At 36.3% G+C, this 24,532-nt stretch overlaps 1 protein-coding gene and 1 pseudogene across 5 annotated transcripts in view; one reads left to right on the top strand and one right to left on the bottom strand.

The window, feature by feature from the left end:
* Nucleotides 1-24,532, top strand: part of CTDSPL2 (CTD small phosphatase like 2) — an 85,047-nt gene that overhangs the window by 10,312 nt on the left and 50,203 nt on the right. For 3 of the 5 annotated variants that reach the window (XM_041745273.1, XM_041745274.1, XM_041745269.1), the window contains exon 2: nucleotides 18,346-18,555. In XM_041745273.1, coding sequence (XP_041601207.1) covers nucleotides 18,370-18,555 — 186 coding nt within the window. In that variant the 5' untranslated portion in view covers nucleotides 18,346-18,369. Of the gene's footprint in view, nucleotides 1-3,027; nucleotides 3,085-18,345; nucleotides 18,556-24,532 lie in introns of all 5 variants that reach the window. The other 2 variants (XM_041745272.1, XM_041745271.1) reach the window with 1 other exon arrangement.
* LOC121477464 lies at nucleotides 14,941-15,649 on the bottom strand (annotated as a pseudogene).

The raw sequence follows: 24,532 nt of genomic DNA, 5'->3' as shown, positions 1-24,532 counted from the left end.
TTCTGGTTTGGTTGATTAGATAGATGGCAGTAGCATTACTTGTGATCAAGAATGTAGGAGGGGGTCCTGGCTGGCTCAGTCGTTAGAGCATGCATGTGGCTTTTGATCTTGGCTTTGTGAGTTTGAGCCCCACATTGGGTGTAGAAATTGCTTAAATAAATAAGCTTTTAAAATAGGAATATAGTAGGAAATATATAGTAGGAAGAGCAAGTCTGTAAATGAGGGTGGAAAAGTGAGTTCAGTTTTGGGTAAGTTGAATTTGCGGTGCCACATGTTGAGTGTGTTGAGAAGTGTTGAGAAGGCTGTTGGATGTGAATCTGAAATTTAGAGGTGATAGAGAAACTAGCAGAATTAACTTTGTAATTGGTAGTGAGCATTTGGAAGAGGCTTTTTTTTTTTTTTTTTTTTTAAGATTTTATTTATTCGTGAGAGACACAGGCAGAGGGAGAAGCAGGCTCCATGCAGGGAGCCAAATGTGGGACTCCATCCCGGGACTCCAGGATCACGCTTGGCGGAAGGCAGATGCTAAACCACTGAACCACCCAGGCATCCCTGGAAGAGGCTTTTCTTTTCACACCCTCACAACTTTCCCAATCCTTTTAACTGGCCTGCAGGTAAATAGAAAGCGAAGTTCATTGCCCAGTTTTAGATTGATGAGCAATCAGCTTTTTCTATTCCTGAAATGAGATCTGGTTTAAATGTTGAAGTGGAAACGTTTTACATTATGTACTCACCCCCTTCTGCAACATCAGGAGTTTGCACCCTTAATGTGTCATTGCCCCATTGCTATGTTTTATGATGTAATCTACCTAAATTGTACCATTTTCATTCATTAGTAGTATTTATTTCCATAGTGTACTCATTTCCCAATCTTGTTTTATTCTATATTACTGATAATAGGAAAGAACTTATCTAGTAATGGAGCTCCAGAGAACTTAAAGGATATGTTAAATTCTAACATAAATAGAATTATCAAGATGAGGCAGTATGTGCATATTCAAAATTCTTCCTTTTACATTTTAAGTTTAAATAATAATATTAGGTTATTGCAAGTGTTGAGTAGGCAGTATCTGACTGGTATTTGGCCCAGTTAATATGTACCATTTAATTTTGTTATCAGGGTAATGCTGACCTCATGAAAATGAGTTGGGAAGTGTTCCTTTCTGTTTTCTAAAAGAGTTTGTAGATTTGGTGTTTTTGTTTTAAATGTTTGGTGGGATTCTACGGTGAACTCATCTGCACCCCTGTGTTGAACACTTTTCCTATAATTTGAATTTTTATAGATAGATATAGGGCTGATCAGGTTACCTATTGTGTGATCTCTTGTGTTCATGTTTTTTTTTAAGAATTTGACTTTCATCTAAATTGTTGAATATATGGACATAAAGTTTATAACATTCCAATCAATATTGTTCTTACGTCTGCAGGGTGTGTAGTGATTTTCACCTTCCCATTCTTGATATTTGTAATTTGTGTCTTTTTTTCCTTAGTCTTGCTAGAGGTTTATCAATTTATTGATCTTTTTTAAAAATCAGCTTTTGATTTCATTGAGTTTTCTGTTTTTGACCTCATTGATTTTTGGTTCTGCTGAATGCTTTGTCTCTTGACAGTGGGTTGTATATTCTTTCTTTTTTTGTGTGTCTTGCAATATTTTATCGAACACTAGATATCATAAATAGGACAGTAAAGACTGAGTAGATAGAATATATATACCTGGAAAACTGCATACCTGGATTTTTTTTAGTGTAGCAGTCTGGATAAGCTGAGTTTTGGTTTTGTTGTTGCAAAGAATTTTTCTTTGCAAAGAGTATTTTAAATGCATCATTGATTGATTTCAAACTTCTCTAGTGTTACTTTGTGCTTAAGCTAGAAATGAAGGCAGGAGAGAAAGGGTTTTTCAGTTTTCCTGATTGACTCTCAATTTTTGGCTGTCCTTGTGTACTTGTACCTCTATGCGGACTGTAAATGTATTCTCTTCCCATGGTAGATTACAGTTATTGATCTGTGCTTGTTAGCCTGGTGATGAACTCAGGAATATCTCTGTTGTCCCAAGTCCAGTCTAAGTCAAGAGTAGGCTCTGTGTATCTGGACATCAGAATGGATCTCTTTCAGTAATTGCCCCTCTGTGCTAAATCAGGCCTTGCATCTTTTCAGGTCTTGTTTGTTTATTTATTTATTTTAAAGATTTGATTATTTATTTGAGAGAGAGAGAGAAAAAAAATGAGCAGGGGGAGGGGCAGAGGCAGACTCCCAGACGAGCAGGGAGCATGACTTGCTGCTCAATCCCAGGACCTGATCCCAGGTCTTGGAGATCATAATCTGAGTCAAAGGCAGATACTTAACTGACTGAGCCACCCAGGCCCTCCCATCCTTTCCAGTTTTTGTTATCTTTTCCCCAAACCCCTCTTTTTCCCAACCCTGCTTATCTTTCCATTCCATTTCCTGAAAGGCCCAGAAAAACCAGGAAATACTAAAATTTTTTATCTCAAATTTAGATGAAAAATTTCTGTACTTTGTATATCTGACAATCCACCATTTTTTAGTCTACAGGTTATTTTGTCAGTTCTTATAAGTAGTAAATATATAAACAGAATAGGAGGGCAAATTTTACTTAGTTCCCTTTTCTGTACTGTTGTTTTTCCCCTTTATACGAAAGTTTGTTAAAAATTTTTTTAGAAAGAGATTTTGTTTTCCCATTCCAGAGTCTCCCTTCTCTTACTCTCTTGGAAACCTTTACCTTACACTATCATTAGTGGCTTAGAAAAAAGGATTAGGTGGAGATCTGTAGTTTTTTTTCCTTTTTAATTGTGGTTATAAGATTAAGTGTGGTTATATATAAGATAAAATTTACCATTTTAACTGTGGTTTTTTTTTTCCATTTTAACTGTTTTTAAATGTACAATTTGGTGGTATTAAGTACATTCATCTTGTGCAGCCATTACCACTATCCACCTCTAGAACTTTTTCTTCCTGATGTGAAAGTCCATATCTATTAAATAATAATCCTCTTTCCCCTCCTTCCCTCAGGCCCTGGCAACCACTATTCTACTTTATGTCTCTACTGAATTTGAGTAGGAACCTCATGTAAGTGAAATCATACAATATTTGTCCTTTTGTGACTGACTTATTTTCCTTAGCATAATGTTACCAAGTTTTATCCATGTTATAGCATATTGCAGAATTTCTTCCTTTTTAGGGCTGAATAATATTCCATTGTATATGTATATCACATTTTGCTCATCCGTCTGTTGATAGACACTTTTGCTTTCACCTTTTGGCTATTGTGAATAATGCTGCTGTGACAATGGCTATGCAATTATCTGTTTGCTTTCAATTCTTTATAGAGTATATACCTAGAAGTAGAAATGCTAGATCATATGGTAATTCTATGTTTAATTTTTTGAGGAACTGCCATAGTACTTTCCACAGTGGCTGAATCAATTTGCATTTTTATCAACAGTGCACAAGGATTCCAGTTTCTCCACATCCTTGTTGATACCTCTTATTTTCTGTTTTTTGATAATAGCCATCCTAATGAATATGAAGAGGTATTTCATTGTGGTTTTGGTTTGCATTTCTCTAATGATTAGTGATGTTCAGCATTTTCTGATGTGCTTATTTGTGTATCTTCTTTGGAGAAATATCTGTTCAAATCTTCTACCCAGTTTTGAACCAGGTTGCTTGATTTATTGTTATTGTAGGAGTTTTTTAAATATATTCTGGATATTTAAACCTTTATGAGAGAGATGATTTGCACATATTTTCTTTTCTTTCATAGGTTACCTTTTCACTGTTCATAGTGTCTTTTGATGCACAAAAGTTTTTAACTTTGATGTAGTCCAGTATATCATTTTTTTTCTTTTGTTGCTTGTTGCTTTGGTGTCCTATCCAAGAAATCATTGCCAAATCCAGTGTCATAAGCTCATCCTCTGTTTTCTTTTCTTTTTTTAAAGATTTTGTTTATTTGTTCATGAGAGACACAGAGAGAGGCAGAGACACAGGCAGAGGGAGGAGAAGCAGAATCCATGAAGGGAGCCGGACGTGGGACTCGATCCCAGGACTCCAGGATCACACCCTGGGCCGAAGGCAGGCGCTAAACCGCTGAGCCACCCGGGCGTCCCTCATCCCCTGTTTTCTTCTGAGACTTTAACTCTTAGGGTCTTTGATCCATTTTGAGTTAGTTTTTTTGTACACTGTAAGGTAAGGATCAGTTTCATTTTTTGCATTTGAATATTCAGTTTTCCCAGCACTAGAGATAGTTTTGCTATCGATAGGCTTGGTGTAGAAATATGGAGTATAGTTTTCCACATGGTTGGTGTAATGATTGAGATTTTAGATTTTTCTTTTCTTTCTTAAAGATTTATTTATTTTAGAGCCGGGGAAGGGGCAAATGGGGTGGGGGAGAAAGAGACTCCCCGCTGAGCATGGAACCTGATTTGGGGCTGGGTTCTGGGACCCTGAGATTATGACTTGAGCCAAAACCAAGAATCAGATACTTAAACAGCTGAGCCACCAGGGCTCTGAGCTACCCAGGTGCCCCTAGGTTTTTCTATTCAGTTACATTATGGGTAAAAATATACTATAGGAGCTACCCTGGAACTGTAACCCCCCATTTGTAACACTATTTCAATGAGAAGTTTTATTTTGAGCTTCTAACTGCCAATTTGTAAACACAGCTGTTTGTAAGTTAACCCTATTTTAAGGCTTTGTATAGATAGGGGTTCAGCAGGAAAATCACTTGTGAATGACTATGTATTTAGAAAAGAGCAGAAGTAAGAACAAACTTTAGGGGCTAATGGAAATTAGAATTTTTGGTACCTTTTTAATTAGCTTTTTGTTGGTGATAAATATACCATTTTTATATTGTTGGTTATTTTTTATTGAAATTACCTGGAAATTGTTACTTAAAACACTTCTGCCATTTTCTCCACCTCATTTTCCTCCATTGTAAGATGGAAATAATAGACACTACTTTATGTTGTTGAAAGATTAAGTGAAATAATGTGTTTACAAAGCACTTAGGACGGTCCCTTGTACCTAGCAGTTAATAAAGGATGGCTGTTGGTTATTATATCACTTTAACATTTTCCATATTCAGATCCATGTAGTTAAGATAGGTACTTTATTTTTGAAAAGGATAGGTTAAGGGTTGGTTTTCTGGAGTGGACAGCAAACTTACTAGAAAACCAATACGATACTTTTTACACGATGCTTTTTGGATTATGCTTGTAATGTGCTATAATAGTAGTGTGCTTGTTTGGATTATGTTTCAGTATTCAGTTAAGCATGGGCATTTGGACCTTTATTTTAGGATTTTAGTAATCTGTAAGAAATGCCAGGAGACTAAATTAGCAAATATTTATTGAGATCCTTGGAAATACAAAGTATTTTTGAAGTGTTAGGCATAGTTCCATTCTTTTGGGGAGTTGGGGCAAATAATGCAAATATCTTCCTCTAAATTAAGCCATAATTGGCAAACTAAAAAAGTTATATTTGTTTTTAAGTATTAAAATGAAAAAACTTGGGCAGCCCTGGTGGCTTAACAGTTTAGCGCCACCTTCGGCCTGGGGTGTGATCCTGGAGACCCGGGATTGAGTCCCACGTTGGGCTCCTTGCAGGGAGCCTGCTTCTCCCTCTGCTTGTGTCTCTGCCCCCCCTCTCTCTCTCTCTCTCTCTGTCTCTCATGAATAAATAAATAAAATCTTTTTAAAATTAAAAAAATAATAAAATGAAAAAACTTTACAAGCTTTGAGTTTAAAACAAGAAAAATTATGCTTAACTAAGTTGCTAGAATTAAATTCTTCTTAGAAATTCTTCTTTATTTTATTTACTTTTTAAGTAGGCTCTATACCCAGTGTGGAGCCCAACACAGTGCAGGGGTTGAACTCATGACCCCTGAGATCAGGACCTGAGCTGAGATCAAAAGTCAGATGCTCAACTCACTAAGCCACTCAGGTACCCCTAGAAATTCTTCTTTATTAGGGAATTGATGGTGTAATATAGATTTTATTCAGTTGACTTTAAAATTTTTTTGGTTAGAACATTTAACATTTATAAATATTTGCATTGGGAAGTAGTGAACTTCAAGTCTCCTTAAGCATTTGAGCACATTCTAGGTACCGTTAGACAGGAAAACTATCTGAAAGATTTCTGCTTTGGGGAAGTTGAACTAAAGTCTTTTTCAACTTTAGTGTTTTGATCCTTAGGAAAAAATGAGGAAAGGGCATACATAGGCATTTAATGAAATGAGAACTAGAGGTAGCCTATAAATATAATTAAAACATTTAATTTAACCAGTCATTACTACAATTTAAAGTCATTTTTTCTTTCAGTTAGCAATCATTTTAAAAATTAAAAAAAATTTTTTTAAGATTTTATTTCATCCATTCATGATAGACAGAGAGAGAGAGAGAGGCAGAGACACAGGCAGAGGGAGAAGCAGGCTCCATGCCGAGAGCCCAAAGCAGGACTCGATCCCGGGATGCCAGGATCACACCCTGGGGCAAAGGCAGGCGCCAAGCCACCCAGGGATCCCCAAAAAGAAATTTTGATGTGCAAGATTCGGTATATGGACAGGTGGGGCCCTCTTTAAGTCTCTGCACATGTGTGCTACCTCAGCCAGGAATATGATTGTCCCAGCACCCCTGCAACTTTAGACTCTTACAGCTGTTGGTCCTAATAGTTTGCCTGCCACAGAAATGATTACTTATAACAAAATTGTCACTTAAACTGAGGACACCACTCAGTGTGGTCATTGCTCAACTGCTTTAAATCATGCGAGTCTCTTTTTATGATGACCTCAAAATTGGCAGTCCTGTAAGCCTGACAAACCATCTGAGCTTGCAGGTAGGTAGAGGATACCGGAGTAGAGCAGCCCCAGATAAGAATGACACAGACAGACTCTTAATATTCTTACCCAAATATGAGCAGTTTTATAAACATTCTCAGATTGTTACATGCCTTTGGTTGATTTCTAGAGTACTGAAATGGTGGCTTTTATTATTTTGTCCAACTGAATGGTTGCTCTTTGGGGAGATCTTTGACCTCTTAACCTGGCCAGAGTCAGAATTCCAGGGATTTTATCTTAACTTACTCAGAATCTCTGTCGTCTTGTTCCCTACTGTGTCTAGGTTCCTCAGGATCCAGTAGATGACAGACCTGGAATTAGAAATCTGGATATTAATTAGGTTTATTTCACAATAGTCTTACAATATCAGTGCCAGTGCTGTTATCATATATATGATTATTGAAGCCATATGTATACTCTTTTTGCTGTGTTCTTTCTATTCATCCCTCACTTTTTTTTTTTTTAAAGATTTTATTTATTTATTCATAGAAACACATACAGAGAGAGAGGCAGAGGCACAGGCAGAGGGAGAAGCAGGCTCCATGCAGGGAGCCTGATCCAGGGTCTCCAGGATCAAACCCCGGGCTGCAGGGGGCACTAAACCGCTGTGCCACCCGGACTGCCCTCATCCCTCACTTTTAAATAGTTAAGTATATTTATTTACATTGTCAGAGAATATACATACTATACTCTCCCTTTCAACCTTCATTTTATTTTTGCTGAATGAGTAACTAACTACATGTTGTATGTTTGACACTATCAGTTCTTAAGCAATATCTGTAGTCAATTTTTTCTTTTTCTTTTTCTTTTTTTTTTTTTTTTTAAGATTTTATTTATTTATTCATGAGAGACACAGATAGAGAGAGGCAGAGAGACACAGATAGAGGAGAAGCAGGCTCCATGCAAGAAGCCTGACACGGGTCTTGATCCCGGGACTCCAGGATCACGCCCTGGGCTGAAGGCAGGCGCCAGACTGCTGAGCCACTCAAGGATCCCCCAATTTTGTTTGCTTAAGAGCTGTTTGATTTTTTAAGAAGGGCTCCATGAACACAGTATAGCTAGAATTCTTGCTCATTGATAATAGTTTGTGGCCATTATTCTTGTTATCTTGGTTGAATATAAAATTCTTGGTTTCATGTTCTTTTCTTGATTATTTTAATATGTCAGTGTTGCTATTGGAAAATTTAGAAGTTTTTTTTTTTCTTTTCCGTTATAAAGTCACTTAGTGCATGCCTATATCAGAGGTCTGCAAACTGCTGCCCATGGGCTGACTGCCTATGTTTCTAAACACAATTTTATTGCATGCAGCCATGCCCATTCACTGACATATTGTTTTGGATGCTTTTGTTGTACAGTGCCATAGATAATACTGAAACCAATGAGCATGACCTAGACATTGATATTTGTCTTTAACTTTAACCCTGTGGTCTGCAAGCCTAAAATATTTACTGTTTTATTTATTTATTTATTTATTTATTTATTTATTTATTCATTCATTCATTCATTCATTCATTCATTCATGAGAGACACAGAGAGAGAGGCAGAGACACAGGCAGAGGAAGAAGCAGGCTCTGTGCAGGGAGCCCGATGTGGGACTCGATCCTGGGACTCCAGATTCATGCCCTGAGATGAAGGCAGAAGCTGAACTGCTGAGCCACCCAAGTGTCCCTACTGTATACTTTTATAAGAAAAAGTTTGCCTACATCTGGCTTAGATGCCCAAAGGATTTTTTCCCCTTTAAAGTTCAGAAAAGTCCTAGTAATTTCTATCAGACTATTTCTTCACATTTGCTATTCTCAGGTCTGTTTCTTTCAATATATAATTTCACACTTTTTCTGATAAGTTCTCTTGTTTTTGAGTATCTGATCCATTTCCAATATTTACCAGTTTCTCTTCAATCTTTTTTTTTAAGGTTTTTATTTTTTAGTAATCTCTATACCCAACATGGGGCTTGAACTCACAACCCCAAGATCAGTTGCATGCTCCACCAACTCAGCCAGCTAGGTACCTCTTGAATCTTTTTTAATGTGTGAAAATATTCCTTCTTTGTTATGTTTATTTAATTCTTTGTTCCTTCTTTTTTGGTCTGTTTCTAAAATGAGTTTAAAATTTTTTTTCTGTGTTCTTTTACTTCATTTCTCTCTCCTCAAATCTTGGTTAAAATTGTTAATAAAATTGGGACGTCTATGTGGCTCAGGGGTTAAGTGTCTGCTTTCAGCCTAGGGCTGATCCTGGAGTCCTGGGATCAAGTCCGTCCCATATAGGGCTCCCTGCATGGAGCCTGCTTCTCCCTTTGCCTGTGTCTCTGCCTCTCTATTCTCTCTGTGTCTCTCAAAAATAAATAAAATCTTTAAATAAAAATTTAGTATTAATGTCTTTAAGCTTGCTTGGAAATAGTGTGTAGTTATTATCTGTTTTTGTGGACTTATCTTTTGCAGTCTTCTTGTCTGTAGAAAGTTAGGGATTAATTAATTAGTTAATTAATTCAAAAAATAATATTCTATTTCTTTTTTTAAAGTAGGCTCCATACCCAACGTGGGGCTCAAATTCATGACCTCAGGATCAAGAGTCACATACTCGGGGCGCCTGGGTGGCTAAGTGGTTCAACATCTGCCTTTGGCTCAGGTCGTGATCCAGGGTCCTGGGATAGAGTCCACATCAGGCTCCTCACAGGGAGCCTACTTCTCCTTCTGCCTGTGTCTCTGCCTCTCTCTGTGTGTCTCTCGTGAATAAATTAAACATAATAATAAAGTCTTTTAAAAAAAAGTCACATACTCTACCAACGAGCCCCCAAAAGGTAGAGGTTTTGTTCCGTGCTTCCTTTTTTTTTTTTTTTTTCTTATGATGACTGTATGGGCTCTGATCTAATTTCTGTTACTTTTTAATGTGAAATTTGTTTTCTTGAACTTTTAAGAGGAGATTTAGTGCAAGACAGTTTTTGACTTAAATGGAGCTTTCTGTTATTTTCTTACTATGTTTGAAAACATGGAGGATTGCTTTCTTGAGATTGCTTAAGTTTATGTTTCTCTGCCCCCTTTTTTCTAGATGTTCTCTTTGCTTTTCTCATTTGATCCTGTCCTACACTGTTTTTTACTTAATATAGTTTCTTAGTGTTGAACCCTGTTGGTAGCTCTGGTAGTGAGGGTTTTTCTTGTTTCTGCTACTTTGTAATGGAAAATATCAAGCATATGCACAAAGTAAACAGAGTGGTATTATGAAGCCCATATGACCATTACTCAGTTTGAGTACTTACTAACATTTTGTCCATCTTCTGGATCTGTGTCCCCACCTACTTCCACCTTCTTGCTACCTGGTTGGTATTATTCATAGGAACTTTTTGTAGGTATTTATTTTGGTAAAATTTACATACTTTGAAATACATAGATTTTAGCTATAAGTTTTGACAAATAGAGCCATATTCCATCACATATGTAATTTCTTTTCCCCCAAACAGCTTCTATTCTGATTTGTTTCTCCTTAGATTATTTTTGCCTCTAATAGAATTTCTCTTTAATGGTATCATCAAATGTGTATGTATTCTTTTGTGTCTGCCATTGCTCAGCATAATGTCAGAGATTCTTTCATGTTGATGATAATAATTGTTTGATTTTTATTCCACTGTGTGAAAAGACCACAGTATTCATGTTTCTGTCCCTGAGCATTTTTGTTGTTTCCAGTTTGGGACTACTATAAATAAAGCCTACCAGGAACATTTTTGTAAAGTATTCTGTGGACACGTTTACAGAAGATAAAAACATAGAAGTGAAAAAATTACTTTATCAAGGGGCAAGATGTTGTTTAATAGAAATTTACCCAAAACCTAACATCCCATTAGTAGAATATGAGAGTGCTCATTGTTCCATATCCTTACTCCCATGTATTATCGTCAGTCTTTTTAATTTTTGCCTTTCAAGTAGATATGGATTAGTATGCTGTTTTGATTTTAATTTGCACTTCTTTTTTTTTTTTTTTAATTTGCACTTCTGATGGGGAATTATATTGAGCATCATTTCATATGTTTGTGGCCAAACATCTAGCTTTTATGAAGTGTCTTCTCAGGTCTTTTTAATTTTTATGAAGTCTAGTAACCTAGTTTTTGCTTTTATGGTTTCTACTTTTGTGGTTATTCTTTATATATATATCCTCTGGATAGAGATACTTTGACTTTTTCCTTTCTAATGTGAATTTCTTTTCTTTTTACTTGTCTTTCTAATTCCATGACATGAACCTCTAGTAAAATGTTGAATAGAAATGGTGAGTGTAGACAGCCTTGTCTTATTCTTGACCTTAGTTAGGAAAGCATTTAGCTTTTCTTTCTTTCTTTTCTTTTTAACAATTTTATTTATTTCTTTGAGAGAATGAGAGAGCATATGTGTACTTGCACATGCAGGGGGAGGGATAGAGGGAGAAACAGACTCCCTGCTGAGTCGGGAGGCCAGTGTCATCCCGGGACTCCAGGATCATGACCTGAACCAAAAACAGACGCTTTGGCGCCTTGCATTTAGTTTTTCATTATGCAGTATGATGTTAGGTGTGGGGTTTTTGTAGATGCCTTTTCTCAGATTTAAGTTCTGTTCTATTGCCAGTTTTTTTAGTATTTTTATTGTGAAAGGGTGTTGAGTTTGGTCAGATGCTTTCTTTTTTTTCTGCATCATTTGAGATAATATGGGATTTTTCCTTTATTCTTTTGATAGAGTGTATTATTACTGATTGATTTTCATGTGTTAAACCAGTCTTGCATCTCTGGAATAAATCTCATTTTGGTCATGATATGTAATCCTTTTATAAAACTGCTGGATTTGGTTTGTTAGTATTTTATTGAGGATATTTGCATCTATGTGCCTAATGGATATTGACTGGTAGTTTTACTTTTCTTGTGTCTTTGACTTTAGTATCAGAGTAATGCTGACCTCATAGATTGAGTTGGGAGGTGTTCCACAATTTTTTGAAAGGATTTGAGAAGGATTGATGATAATTCTTTTTTTTTTTTTTTTTTAAGATTTTATTTATTTATTCATGGGAAACACAGAGAGAGGCAGAGACATAGGCAAAGGTAGAGGCAGGCTCCCTCCAGGGAGCCTGATGTGGGACTTGATCCCGAAACCCCAGGATCAAGCCCTGAGTGGAAGGCAGGTGGTAAACCGCTGAGCCACCCAGGTGTCCTGGTGATAATTCTTTAAACATTTGGGGGACACCTGGGTGGCTCAGCAGTTGGGCATCTGCCTTTCGCTCAGGGCATGATTCCGGTCTGGGGATCGAGTCCCATGTTAGGCTCCCTGCATGGAGCCTGCTTCTCTCTCTGCCAGTGTCTCTGCCTCTCTCTCTCTCTCATGAATAAATAAATAAATCTTAAAAAAAAAAAAATTGGTAAAATTCACCAGTGAAGAAACCCTCTGGTCCTGGACTTTGCTTTTGAGAAGTTTTTTTTTTTTGTCCGTCTTTTCTTTTTTTCTTTTCTTTTCTTTCTTTTCTTTTCTTTTCTTTTCTTTCTTTTCTTTTCTTTTCTTTTCTTTTCTTTTCTTTTCTTTTCTTTTCTTTTCTTTTCTTTTCTTTTCTTTTCTTTTCTTTTCTTTTCTTTTCTTTTCTTTTCTTTTCTTTTCTTTCTTCTCTTTAGGGTTTGCTTGCTTGCTTGCTTGATTGATTTTTATTTGTTCATAGACACAGAAAGAGAGGCAGAGACACAGGCAAAGGGAGAAGCAGGCTCCATGCAGGAAGCCTGATCACACCAGGATCACACCCCAGGCTGCAGGCGGCGCCAAACTGCTGTGCCACTGGGGCTGCCCCCCCTTTAGGGTTTTATTAAGTATTCTCTACACCCAAAGTGGGCCTCAATCTCTCAACCTAGAGATCAAGAATTGCATGCCAGCCAGGCTCCCCTGAGAAGTTTTTGTTTTTGTTTTTAAGATTTTATTTATTTATTCATGAGAGACAGAGAGAAAGGCACAGGCAGAGGGAGAAGCAGGCTCCCTGCAGGGAGCCTGACGTGGGACTCATCCCAGGTCTCCAGGATCATGCCCTGGGCCAAAGGCGGCGCTAAACCGCTGAGCCACCCAGGCTGCCCTCCTCTGAGAAGTTTCTAAAGAAATTATGACTACTTATTCAACTTTACTTATGAGTGTTTTGAATTATTTTTCTTGAGCCCATTTTACTTATGTCTTTATAGAAATTGATCCATCTCATCTAAGTTACTGGATTTGTTGGTGTACAGTTGTTCGTATTATTCCATTAAAATGATTTTTATTTCTGTAGTTTGGTATTAATGACCCACCTTTCACTCCTGACTTTAGTAGGTTGAGTTTTTTTCTTGGCTAGTCTAATTTAAGGTGTGTCAATTATGTTGATCTTTTCAAAGAAACAACTTTTGGCCTCATTAAGGTTTTTTTTCTGTCTTTTTAAATCATCCATTTGACTAATTTCTGTTTTATTTTTTATTTCCTTCTGCTTGCTTTAGATTTAGTTTGCTTTTCTCTTTATAGTTTCTTATGAAAAGTTTTGTTATTGAGTTGAGGTCTTTTTCTAATATAAGCATTTACGTAAATTGCCTTCTAAGCACTGTTTGGGGAGCATCTCATAAGTCTTGGTGTGTTTTGATTTTGTTTTGTTTCATCCTGAAGTATTTTCTAATTCTCGTGATTTCTTTTTTGACACGGTGCTTACGTATTTAGGAGTTTGTTGTTTAATTGCTGCATGATTGTTAATTTTTCAAGTTTCTTTCCTTGTGATTTCTAATTTCATTCCAGTGTGGTTGGAAACTGGATACTTGTATGATTTCAGTCCTTTTCAGTTTATTGAGACTTGTTTTGTGTCCTAAAATGTAGTCTATCCTGGACAATGTTCTGTATTCTGTTGTTGTTGAATGGAATGTTCCATGTGTGTCTCTTAGGTCTAGAGAATTGTTCATGTCTTTGATTTCTTTATTGATCTTTTGTCTAGTTCTATTCATTATTGAAAGTGAGGTATTGAAATATCTACCTATTGTGGAATTGTCCATTTTTCACTTTTGTTTGGCAGTTTTTACTTCTTGTATTTTGAGACTCTGGTGTGAGGTGCATATATGTTTATAATTTCCCTCTAAATGCTGCTTATTACATCCCACAAATTTTGATATGCTGCTGTTTTTTTTTGTTGTTGTTGTTTTTGTCCAAAATATTTTGTATTTCCCTTGTAGGTTTCTTTTTCTTTTCTTTCTTTTCTTCTTTTACTAACGATTTTATTAATAAATATATTTTGCATTTTTCAAATATTTGGTACTTTTTAAGATTCTTTGTTTTTGATTTTATAATTGTGGTCAGAGAATATATTCTTTAAAATTTTCTTTATATTTATTTAGACTTGTTTTACATTTCTGCATGTGGTGTGTCTTGGTAAGTATTTCATGAAAAATTGAAAAGTATATGTTTTCTTCATCTCTTATGTGAGTAGTTTGTTTTTAAAGTTCATGAGGGCTTAACTGCTCCAGCCTTTTTAACTGCCTTTTTTTTTTTTTTTTTAACACACTTGCAATTTTATTTTTTCTTTGGTGTTAGAGTTGAGGGGAGACAGAGGTTTGGCTGAGAAATAAACTTCTTTGCTGAAATTACATACTGAAAATTTTAAATAAGTAGTAGAAGATGGAGAAGATAGGTAGTTGGTAAACTGGGACCTAAAGTTGCTATCTTACTTCTGCCACCATGACTTCCTGTTATAGACCAAATTATAATAGGGAAGGGAGCTATTCTTTATTTTGCTTGTTAAAGTCTAGGTAAGACATGGAGGGGGAAGTGCCCTTGCAAGTTCCCAAGAATGAGAGGCACAAGTCCATTTATTCTACTGTCTCTATCTGAGGTACAATCCCTAAAACTACTATGAAAGAGTAGAAGGTAGTTATATGGACTCAATTTGCTCCCAGACTTTTCCCAAAGCTTAGCTTAGCTTTGTTTTGCTCTGCTCTTCTCTTCTCTTCTCATGCTTTGCCTTGCCTTTTTAAGATTTTATTTACCTATTTGAGAGAGAGAGAGAACATGAGCAGTGGGGAGGGGCAGAGGGAGAAGCAGACTCCCTGCTGAGCAGGGAGCCTCTGCTGGGCCACACCCCAGGACCCTGGGAATATAGCCCTAGCTGAAGGTAGGCGCCCAATGGACTGAGCTACCCAGGAGCCTCTCCAGAGCTTTTCTATCCTCCTGTCATTGATGAACAAGGCAAGGGAAGACCAAGGCCATACCCACGATGGCACCTTCAGGTTTCCAGAATAAGTGTTGTTCTATCAGAGCTGAGCGGCAGCTTTTGAATTCATTCGTCTTAGATGAGCTGCATATGACTTTCTCCCCATACCCTGTGGAAACACACTTTGGTGGGTTTAGCCTGAAAATTAGAACATGGAGCATATTCTTCCGCAGCAGCCAGCACAGCAAATTTGAGGTGCTCACCAATAGCTCTGCCCACACAAGAGCCTCTGCTTGGGAGAGCTTTAAGATGAAAGCACAGGGCAACCAGCAGAGGTGGCTGCCCTGGGGGAGGCCATGCTTCCCTGTGCCCATAGGCAGTGAGTGCTTAGTGTTGTACCTTTCTGGACACAGGGACCTACTTGATTGGCCTCATGCCTCCGACAGCCCTCTGGCAGGTTCCAGGTCAGGGCTGCAAAATGCTAGAATTGCCTATCGGGGCACAGGCTTTATTGGCATGTCCTCATGGCCATGGGGAGAAAAGCCAAAACACATTTGTTGGGTGGGGCTGTGAGCTTACTTGCTCACACCTGCATGGCCCTCCAGAACGGCATATGGTCTGGCACTGCGTCACCTCTGGGGGCCCTCCTTGTCCAGCCATCTTGCCCCGTGGAGCCCTTTTAGGCATATCAAGTACACCTTTTACAATTCACTGTTGGGATGGACAAAAACCTACTTTTCAAGTCCTTCTTTAAATGCTTTTGTCTTTTTTCCAGTAAATGCCTGCTGGTTATTTTTAACTCAAAGGACCTTTCTCCTAAGCTTTCCCAGGACTATCTTCATTGTTTTCATGGGGAATGATCTAGTATTTTATATGTACATTATGATATGTATACTTATCTGGCAGACTTTTTGATTCTCGTGGGCATAGGTTATAATTTTTATCCTTAATGTTCTAGTAGCAGGTGACCAAGAAGTATTTAAGTTTTAAACAACCAAACTTGCTGAGACTGGATTTACCTATATGTGTGTGTGTGTGTGTGTGTGTGTGTGTGTGTGTATACACTTTTAGTCTTTTAAGACCTACTTTATATCAATGTATTATTTCATAAGATTTTATCATTTCCATTTAATGATTTTGGGTTTAAGATAGATTGGTTCTTGGGTATTTAAAAAAAATTTAAAAAGTATTACAGCAATTGGTTAAAAACAGTTTTGAGAAATTCCCTCCTGCATTTTCTATATGAGCATTTTCCTTTTCTAAGGAGTGCTGTGTTCGGTAACTAAGGCATTAAGTCAACATTTATGCACTCTAAATAGGGTTTTAAAGTAAATAATACATACCTTGAATGATAAAAACACCTTTGAAGTTAACATGGACTGTGTAGGAGAAAAGACAGTATTTTTTTTTTATTTTGGGATAGCAACTTAAAACTGAACACTATTTGCTGACAGGAAAAAAATAGTTGTTTGTGAAGATATTTAGGGACTCCTCTGGTGAATCCTTTGAGTTTGGGGTTTTTGTTAGAGTAGATTTTGTATACATAACTTTCTAAAAGTTTCTAACTTTTTTTCTGCGACTGTTATATTGAATTGGTAAAGACACAATGTCTTAAGCTTCTTAATTGGTCGGTGAAGACTCTAACTTTTGCCAGGAATTTCTGCATCTTTAGGAGTTTAGAATGCTTAAATGGGGTTAGACATTTCTGTGAATGCCTTCACTGTTGTTAGTAGCATTATTGTTCTTTGCACTTTAGACTTTTCTAATTCCTTTTTCATTTTGAGGCTCAGGATGATAAATGAATGTATTCTTTATACAGGTGAGAAAACAAGTGACTATAGTTTAGCTATGATTGAAATAGATTAGAATTCACTTTTCTTAATTCTTAGTTTGGTAGTTTTTATATTCTGTTTCAGATTCTAATTTAGGGTATGTAATATTTGTGTCTTGATACAGTTTTGTCAGCCATTAATTTTCTCATCGAGAAAGTAAGAGTTCCAAGTGGATTGTCTCATATTTTCTTTCTAGTGTGAATTCAAATTTTAAAGTATCATTATGGGGGCGCCTGGGTGCTCAGTTGGTTAAGCATCTGCCTTCAGCTTAGGTCATGATTGGGGTCTTGAGATCGAGCCCCACTTTGGGCTTCTTGCTCAGCAGGAGTCTGCTTCTCCCCACCTGCTGGTGCTCTCTCTTGCTCTCTCTCCCACTTTCTCAAAGAAATAAATAAATACAATCTTTTTTTTTTTTAAAAAAGTAAAGTACCATTATGTGTGGTAAGATCAAATGATCCTATAAATTGAATGATCCAGGGGTGCCTGATTGGCTCAGTTGGTTAAGTGTTTGCCTTCAACACAGGTCATGACCCCCAGGGTCCTGGGATCAAGTTCCACATCAGGCTCCCCACTCAGCGGAGAATCTGCTTTTCCCTCTGCTCCTCTCATACTCTCTCTCAAATTAAGTAAAATATTTTTTAAAATATTAAATGATCGAGCTGCTCTTCTTACACTTGTATGATTGTTGATCATTAGAATCATGCTCATGTAATTCATTCATTCATTGAGGATTTTTGCACTACATTGTGAGCTCCAGAAGTCAAAAACCTTCCATATGTTGTTTATTCTTTGCTAGGTACTTAACCTAGCCCAGTGTCTTGAATATGTTAAGTGCTTAATAATTATTTGTTGAATGATTAAATGAATGATAATGTCAGCATGAGTGGTGGCAGCATAGTGCTGTGGAAAGAGTATGCATATTTATGTATGTATGAATGAGAGAGAAAATCTTAAGCAGGTTCCATGCCTGGCACAGAGGCCAACACAGACTTGATTTCACAACCCTGATATCATGACCTGAGTCAGAACCAAGAGATGGATGCTGAGGTGCCTGGGTACCTGTAAAGCATCTGCCTTTGGCTCAGGTCATGATCTCTAGGTCCTGGGATTGAACCCGGAGTCATGCTTCCTGCTCCTAGGGAGTCTGCTTCTTTGTCTCTGCCTCTGTCTCACCCACTGCTCATTCCCTCTCTCTCTCTCTCTCTCTCTCTCTCTAATAAAATCTTTATAAAAAAGAGAAAAGAGTTGAATGCTTAACCTTTGATACTGAGCCACCCAGGCACCCTGATGTTACTCCCATTTTTATTAGATCATAGGGTATAATATTTTAGAAGATGTTGGAAAGGGTATAATATTTTAGAAGTTGTTGGGAAGGTAAAAGTTCAAAGCAATTTTCCACTTAAAAATGTTGGTTTCTTACTTTAATCCCTAGAGACTTGGAGCAAGAGATTTTTCTTACGTAAGCTGGCATGTTTGGGTATGCTAGGTTTAATTGTAATAACCTTTGTTATTTTTCTCTTACAGTTTTATATGTGGCACTCATAAAAGATGAGGCTGAGAACACGGAAGGCTTCTCAGCAATCAAATCAAATTCAAACACAACGCACTGCTAGAGCAAAGAGGAAATATTCAGAGGTTGATGATAGCCTGCCTTCAGGAGGAGAAAAAACACCGAAAAATGAAACCGGCTTGTTGTCTTCAATTAAAAAATTCATTAAAGGAAGCACACCCAAGGTAATGGTTTTACCTTGTACTTACATCATTAAAATTAAAGTATAGATTGTTTTATTTAAGCATGCAGAGATGAGAAATGTAATATTGCTAGTAGATTTAAGAAATGTCTACATTTTGTTACTTTAAGAGTAATAACATGAAAAACATTTTATGGCCATTCAGGAAAGCATTATTTATTCTATTTAACTGATCCATTTAGCCTTCTTTTTTTTTTTTTTCTTTTTAGCATAGTATTAGGAAAAATAAAATTTTTCTTTATTTTATGTGAGTTTCTTTTACTTCCATTTTTTTCATATCAAAGAAAATTTAAATTTTCTTAATATTTTTTTTTTATTTATTTTTTATTTTTTATTTTTTATTTTTTTATTTATGATAGTCACAGAGAGAGAGAGAGAGAGAGAGAGAGAGGCAGAGACACAGGCAGAGGGAGAAGCGGGCTCCATGCACCGGGAGCCCGACGTGGGATTCGATTCCGGGTCTCCAGGATCGCGCCCCGGGCCAAAGGCAGGCGCCAAACCGCTGCGCCACCCAGGGATCCCTTCTTGTTAATATTTTTAATACAGTGTCTAATTAGGGAAATAAATTCTCTGAATTCTAACACGTGTATGATGACAATAATATTACTTTATTAAAGAGGAAAAGTTATTAAAGACAAAATGATCACATGCTCCACATTCATACTTTGGACCAACTTGATCTGAGGAAACTCACATACCCCTCTGAATCTCAAGAAAACAATAGTAAGATGGGACTAGTTCTAACTACTTTTTTGTTCATAGTTTTTACATTAGATGGCAAACAGAAAAAGGAGTTTGAGAAATTTTAATATACTCTATAAATAGTGTTGTGGGATCCCTGGGTGGCGCAGCGGTTTAGCGCCTGCCTTTGGCCCAGGGCACGATCCTGGAGACTCGGGATCGAATCCCACGTCGGGCTCCCGGTGCATGGAGCCTGCTTCTCCCTCTGCCTGTGTCTCTCTCTCTCTCTCTCTCTCTAACTATCATAAATTAAAAATAAATAAATAAAAATAAAAAAATATATACTCTATAAATAGTGTTGTTATTATATAATGTAGACATTAATGAAAAATACAAGATTTTGGTTAAAAAAAGAAAGAAACTTGATAGATAGGTTTTTCCTCTGTCTTTTGACTTCTGTTTATATTCTTTTGATCTGGGCATTTTTCTCTTAATTTGGCACCATAGCATAGCATATCATGCTTTTTTATCCCTTAGTAGTAAGATCTATCTTTGTTGGTTAGCAAATTTTTGCCCATGTCAACTACACATTCAGGGTTTTCCTACAGAAAATTTTAAGTTTCTTTGTATAAATTTCAAAATCTTGCAATTTTCATTAATATCTACTTAAAGGTTTAAATAAGATAGGGTCAGTAAAAACCTGTTTGCAAGCTGACCTTTTATTCACGAATTTTGAGGGGCAAGAATTTTCCTCCAGCTACAAATTCATTTAATTGTACTGTTAATCATCTAGATTTTTTTACTGTATTCTATAAGGTTATTATGAAAATTAGTATTGGAATGTCTTGCTAAGATCAAGGTATACTATTTGTTGTTTTTCTCCTCCCAGGCTACTAACCCTGTTAGAAGTTAAATGATTAGCTTGTCATGTATTATTCCTTTTGAGCTTATACTGTCTTCTAATTGTTGTTTTTTTTATCCCATTGTCATTAAATCATCTCTTTGATAATATATTCTAAAGTTTTATTGAGAATCTGTACAATCTTTCTTATGTTCAGTATCTTAAGTATAGGTTGTTTATTTCAGAATTTGGGTAGGAGTTGGCAAGTAATGTTTATTGAGTATATTTGTTAGGTGCTTTATATTTAGTAGTTCCTTAACTCTTATCTTTTGATATTTTATAGAAAGAAACATTTAGGCATAATGCATATAGATAACTTGTACAATGTCCGTAACAACAATAATTGTAATAGATGTCCAGGATAAAAACGAACAATAAAGAACAAATAGAACAGTAATTACTATCACTTAGTAAACAGTATGTGTCATACACTGTTCTCGGTGTTTTAAGTGTAATAACTTCTGTAAGTCATATGAACCATATAAAGTAGGTGCTATCATCTTTATATTACAATCTCTATATTACACTTAAGGAAACTAAGGCACAGGAAGGTTAAAGAACTTGTCTAGGGTTACTTAGCTTTAAGTGGCAACACTGGAATTGAAACCCAAAAGTTTCAGAGCCTGCACTTTTAACCCACTGTGCAGTACTGCCTCTACAATAAGTGACAATGCTGAGAGTTAAACCCAGGTACATTTGACTCTGATACCTGTGGTCTTTTTCCTATACCATTCTGTCTCAAGTAGCTAGATAATGTCTTAATAGCATCACTTATCTTGTGTAAGCATTGAAAATTTTTCTTGATTAAAGCAAATAAGAGTACAATCTTTTATACTTTGTCATTTATATTTATATTCTATCATCATTTTAAAGCCTCCTAAAGCTTATTTTTTTTATAGGAAGTTTCCCCCCTAGTATTTTTTTGCATCTATCTTCATCTTCTGTCTTTAGTCTGACTGGATGGTAAACTACATTTCTTATCTCCACAAGTGTCCTTTTTAAAACCAAGTCTGATAGACAACTCCCTGTGCTGCCTTTTTTGTTTCTTTGGTACCTTTCCCTCTTTGTGTCTACTTTTGGACTTTTCAAGTTATGTGGCTAGAATTGAACTTTTTAGACAAGCCTTCTTGCTTTCTCTTTTGAGCTGTAGTCCTTTCTAAGGTATCTGACATTGCTTTCATGCCTGTTTCAGGAATCTTTTTGAAATGGTCTCATATCACCCTCCTTTTTTGCTCTACTGTTAATATTATGATTTCTAGGATTAGTGTCTGTTGGTACTTGCCATTTTACGATCACTGACCCATTTTTATATTTTTATATTGTTAACAAGTTCTAGTCTGTATTCTGGTCTTAATTTTGTATAAATTAGCCATGAGAATATTTAGGTAAACCAAACATAGGTGGTTAATTTATGAATATAAGTGTGTATATTAGTTTGCTAGGACTGCCACAAGAAAATACCAGAGATTGAATGCTTAAACAATAAATGTTTTTACAGTCCAGAAGCTAGAATTCCAAATTTAGAGTGACAGCAAGTAGGTTTCTTCTGAGGCCTTTCTTGATTTGATGGCTTCTTTCTTGCTGTGTCCTCTCATAGTTGCCCATCAGTCCTTTGTGTTATCTGTGTTGTAATCTCTTCTTGTAAGGAATGTAAGGACACTCATAATTGGATTAGGGCCTACCTTAATGAACCGATTTTAACTTAATTATTACTTAAAAGCTGACTTTGTAAATATGGTTATATTCCATGGTTTAGGGCTTCAACATATGAATTTAGGGATAGGGAAGGGGACACAAATTCAGCCCATAACAGGGTAAATGAAATCTCTGTTCTCTTTCAAATACAGGTTTTGTGATTCAAACATTTATCACTTCTCTGATTTCGGAATTATGAAATTGTCAGTAAGAGCACTTAGGAATTATTGACATGCATTCTTTCTGCATTTAGCAAAATGAGATTTTTTTTTAAAGATTTATTTATTTATTAGCAAGAGAGATCAACTGGGGGGGGACAGAGGGAGAGGAAGAGAGAAAATCCAGCAGACCTCAATGGAGGGCTTGATCTCATAACCCCAAGGTCATGACCTAAGCTGAGACCAAGAGTCAGACACTTAACTGACTACACCACTCAGGGGCCCCAACATAATGAGATTTCTGATATATATTTGAAGTGAAGGCCTCACAGCTAAAATATATTTATTTTATATCAGAAATCTCTCTACTCCTTTCCAAATAGGTGGTTACTGAAGTTTTCCTGTAATAAAATGATCTTTCCTCTCTTCTTATCTAAATACTGTTATGCTCTTGTTAAGGGTCACCAATTTGTATATGGTTATAATTCTAATGAAATAATCAAATCCTTACCTGCTACATTAAATCAGTGTTTTAAGATCTTTTAAGTATAACCCTCAGAAAGAAATCTATCTTTTACTACATTCATACATGGGCAACAGAACTCACCCTTAATATATTTGATGTGCTCTGATTTTTCTTTTCTGTTTCTTTTTATTTGTTTGTTTGTTTGTTTGTTTATTTAAAAGATTTTATTTATTTATTTGTGAGAAACACAGAGAGGAGAGAGATGCAGAGACACAGGCAGAGGGAGAAGCAGGCTTCATGCAGGGAGCCTGACGTGGTACTCGATCCATGGTCTCCAGGATCACGCCCTGGGCTAAAGGCAGCGCTAAACCACTGAGCCACCTGGGCTGCCCTTTTATTCTCCTTTTAAAGGTTATTTTAATACTTAAATTTCTTGATTCAGTGGTGGGTTGTACCCCTTGTTTTAAAAACATGTTTAGATGAAAACTTTGTTTTCTAAACTTTGTACTACTACCAAGCTTCATGGTTTTCTTTGGAACGTTCTTCCTTCTTACAAAAGTTAACATAAGCCAGTCTCTCTAGATGTCTTCTTTAATGACTAGATTAAAAAGTACTCTACCATTTATTATGGAATGAAAAAAATTAAAAGTTCAGATTGGATGGTTATATATACATAATCATAGCATATACCAGATAACTAAAATTTTACTTATTTTTTTCCTGATCTGTAGGCCTTTTACCTCTATTTCTTTACTTACTGCTTTGGTTAGGGCTTCTAGTACAAAGTTCTGAGAATTAGTGAGAGGAAATACCTTTTCTTGTTGCTGATTTTAGAGGAAAATAGTTTGTTTACCGTTAGATATGATGTTAACTAAGTGTTATTCTTAGTTATCCTTTACTCATTTGAGGAAGTGATTATTTTAGTTCACTAAAATTCTTATGTTGAGTTTTGTCGAAGATTTTTTCTCCACCTATTGAGATGGTCTTCAGATTTTCTTTTATTCTTTTAATGTGGAGTAGTGCAGAAATATTTTTAATGGAAAACCAAACTTGTATTGCTGGATTTGATTTATTGTGTGTATGGGTTTTTTTTTTAAGGGATTTTTACACATCTGTGTTCATGAGAGTTTTGGTCCATAGTTGCCTTGATTTTAATATTTCCAGATTTTGGGATCAAGATTATGCTTGGGCCATAAAGCAAGTGAAGAATTGTTCCCTCTGCTTCTTATTTCTGGAAAGAACTTATATTGGCTTAGAATTATTTTATCTTTACATAAGTAGTAGAATTCTTTGTGAGAGCTTTTATTGTAAATTTGATTTTTGTAATATATATGAGGCTGTTTAGCTTTTTTATTTTTTTTTTTTATTGTGAAAAAATTTAGATTTATAGCCAGCTGGACTCAGTTTAGATGATCCCAATTTTGCTGGCAACATCCAAAGCATCATAGTCAGGAGCCAGTCGAACATATGCTTTCTTCTCTCCATCAGTCCTGATCAAGGTGTTGACCTTGGCCACATCAATGTCATAGAGCTTCTTCACAACCTGTTTGATTTGGTGCTTATTGGCCTTGACATCCACAATGAACACAAGTGTGTTGTTGTCTTCTATTTTCTTCATGGTTGTCTCAGTAGTCAGGGGAGAACTTGATGATGGCATAGTGACCAAGCTTGTTTTTCCTGGTGGTGCTCTTTCGAGGATATTTGAGCTGCCTTCAGAGATGCAGGGTCTTGGGTTGTCGGAATGTAGGTGACATAACGGATCTTCTTTTTATATGTGATTGTGCATGCCTTTCGGCACCTCTTTCTTAGCTTTCAAAGCCTTTGCTTTGGCTTCGGCTTTGGGAGGGGCAGGGGCTTCCTTCGCCTTTGGAGCCATCTTCATGAAAGGGCACTTTTCTATTTCTTATTTCAGTTTTGGTCATACGTGTTTTTCAAAAAATTAGTTCATTGATCCAAGTTGTTGAATTACTTGGTATAAAGTTTTGTGATATTTACATAAATATCAATGTCTGCTGTATCTATAATGATGTACCTCTTTTCATTCCTGATATGGATAATT

The sequence above is a fragment of the Vulpes lagopus genome, chromosome 2 (genome assembly GCF_018345385.1).
Source record: "Vulpes lagopus strain Blue_001 chromosome 2, ASM1834538v1, whole genome shotgun sequence".
In the NCBI taxonomy this organism is placed as follows: Eukaryota; Metazoa; Chordata; class Mammalia; order Carnivora; family Canidae; genus Vulpes; species Vulpes lagopus.
The sequence above is the reverse complement of the archived record's forward strand: the minus strand, read 5'-3'. Positions and strand labels throughout refer to the sequence as shown.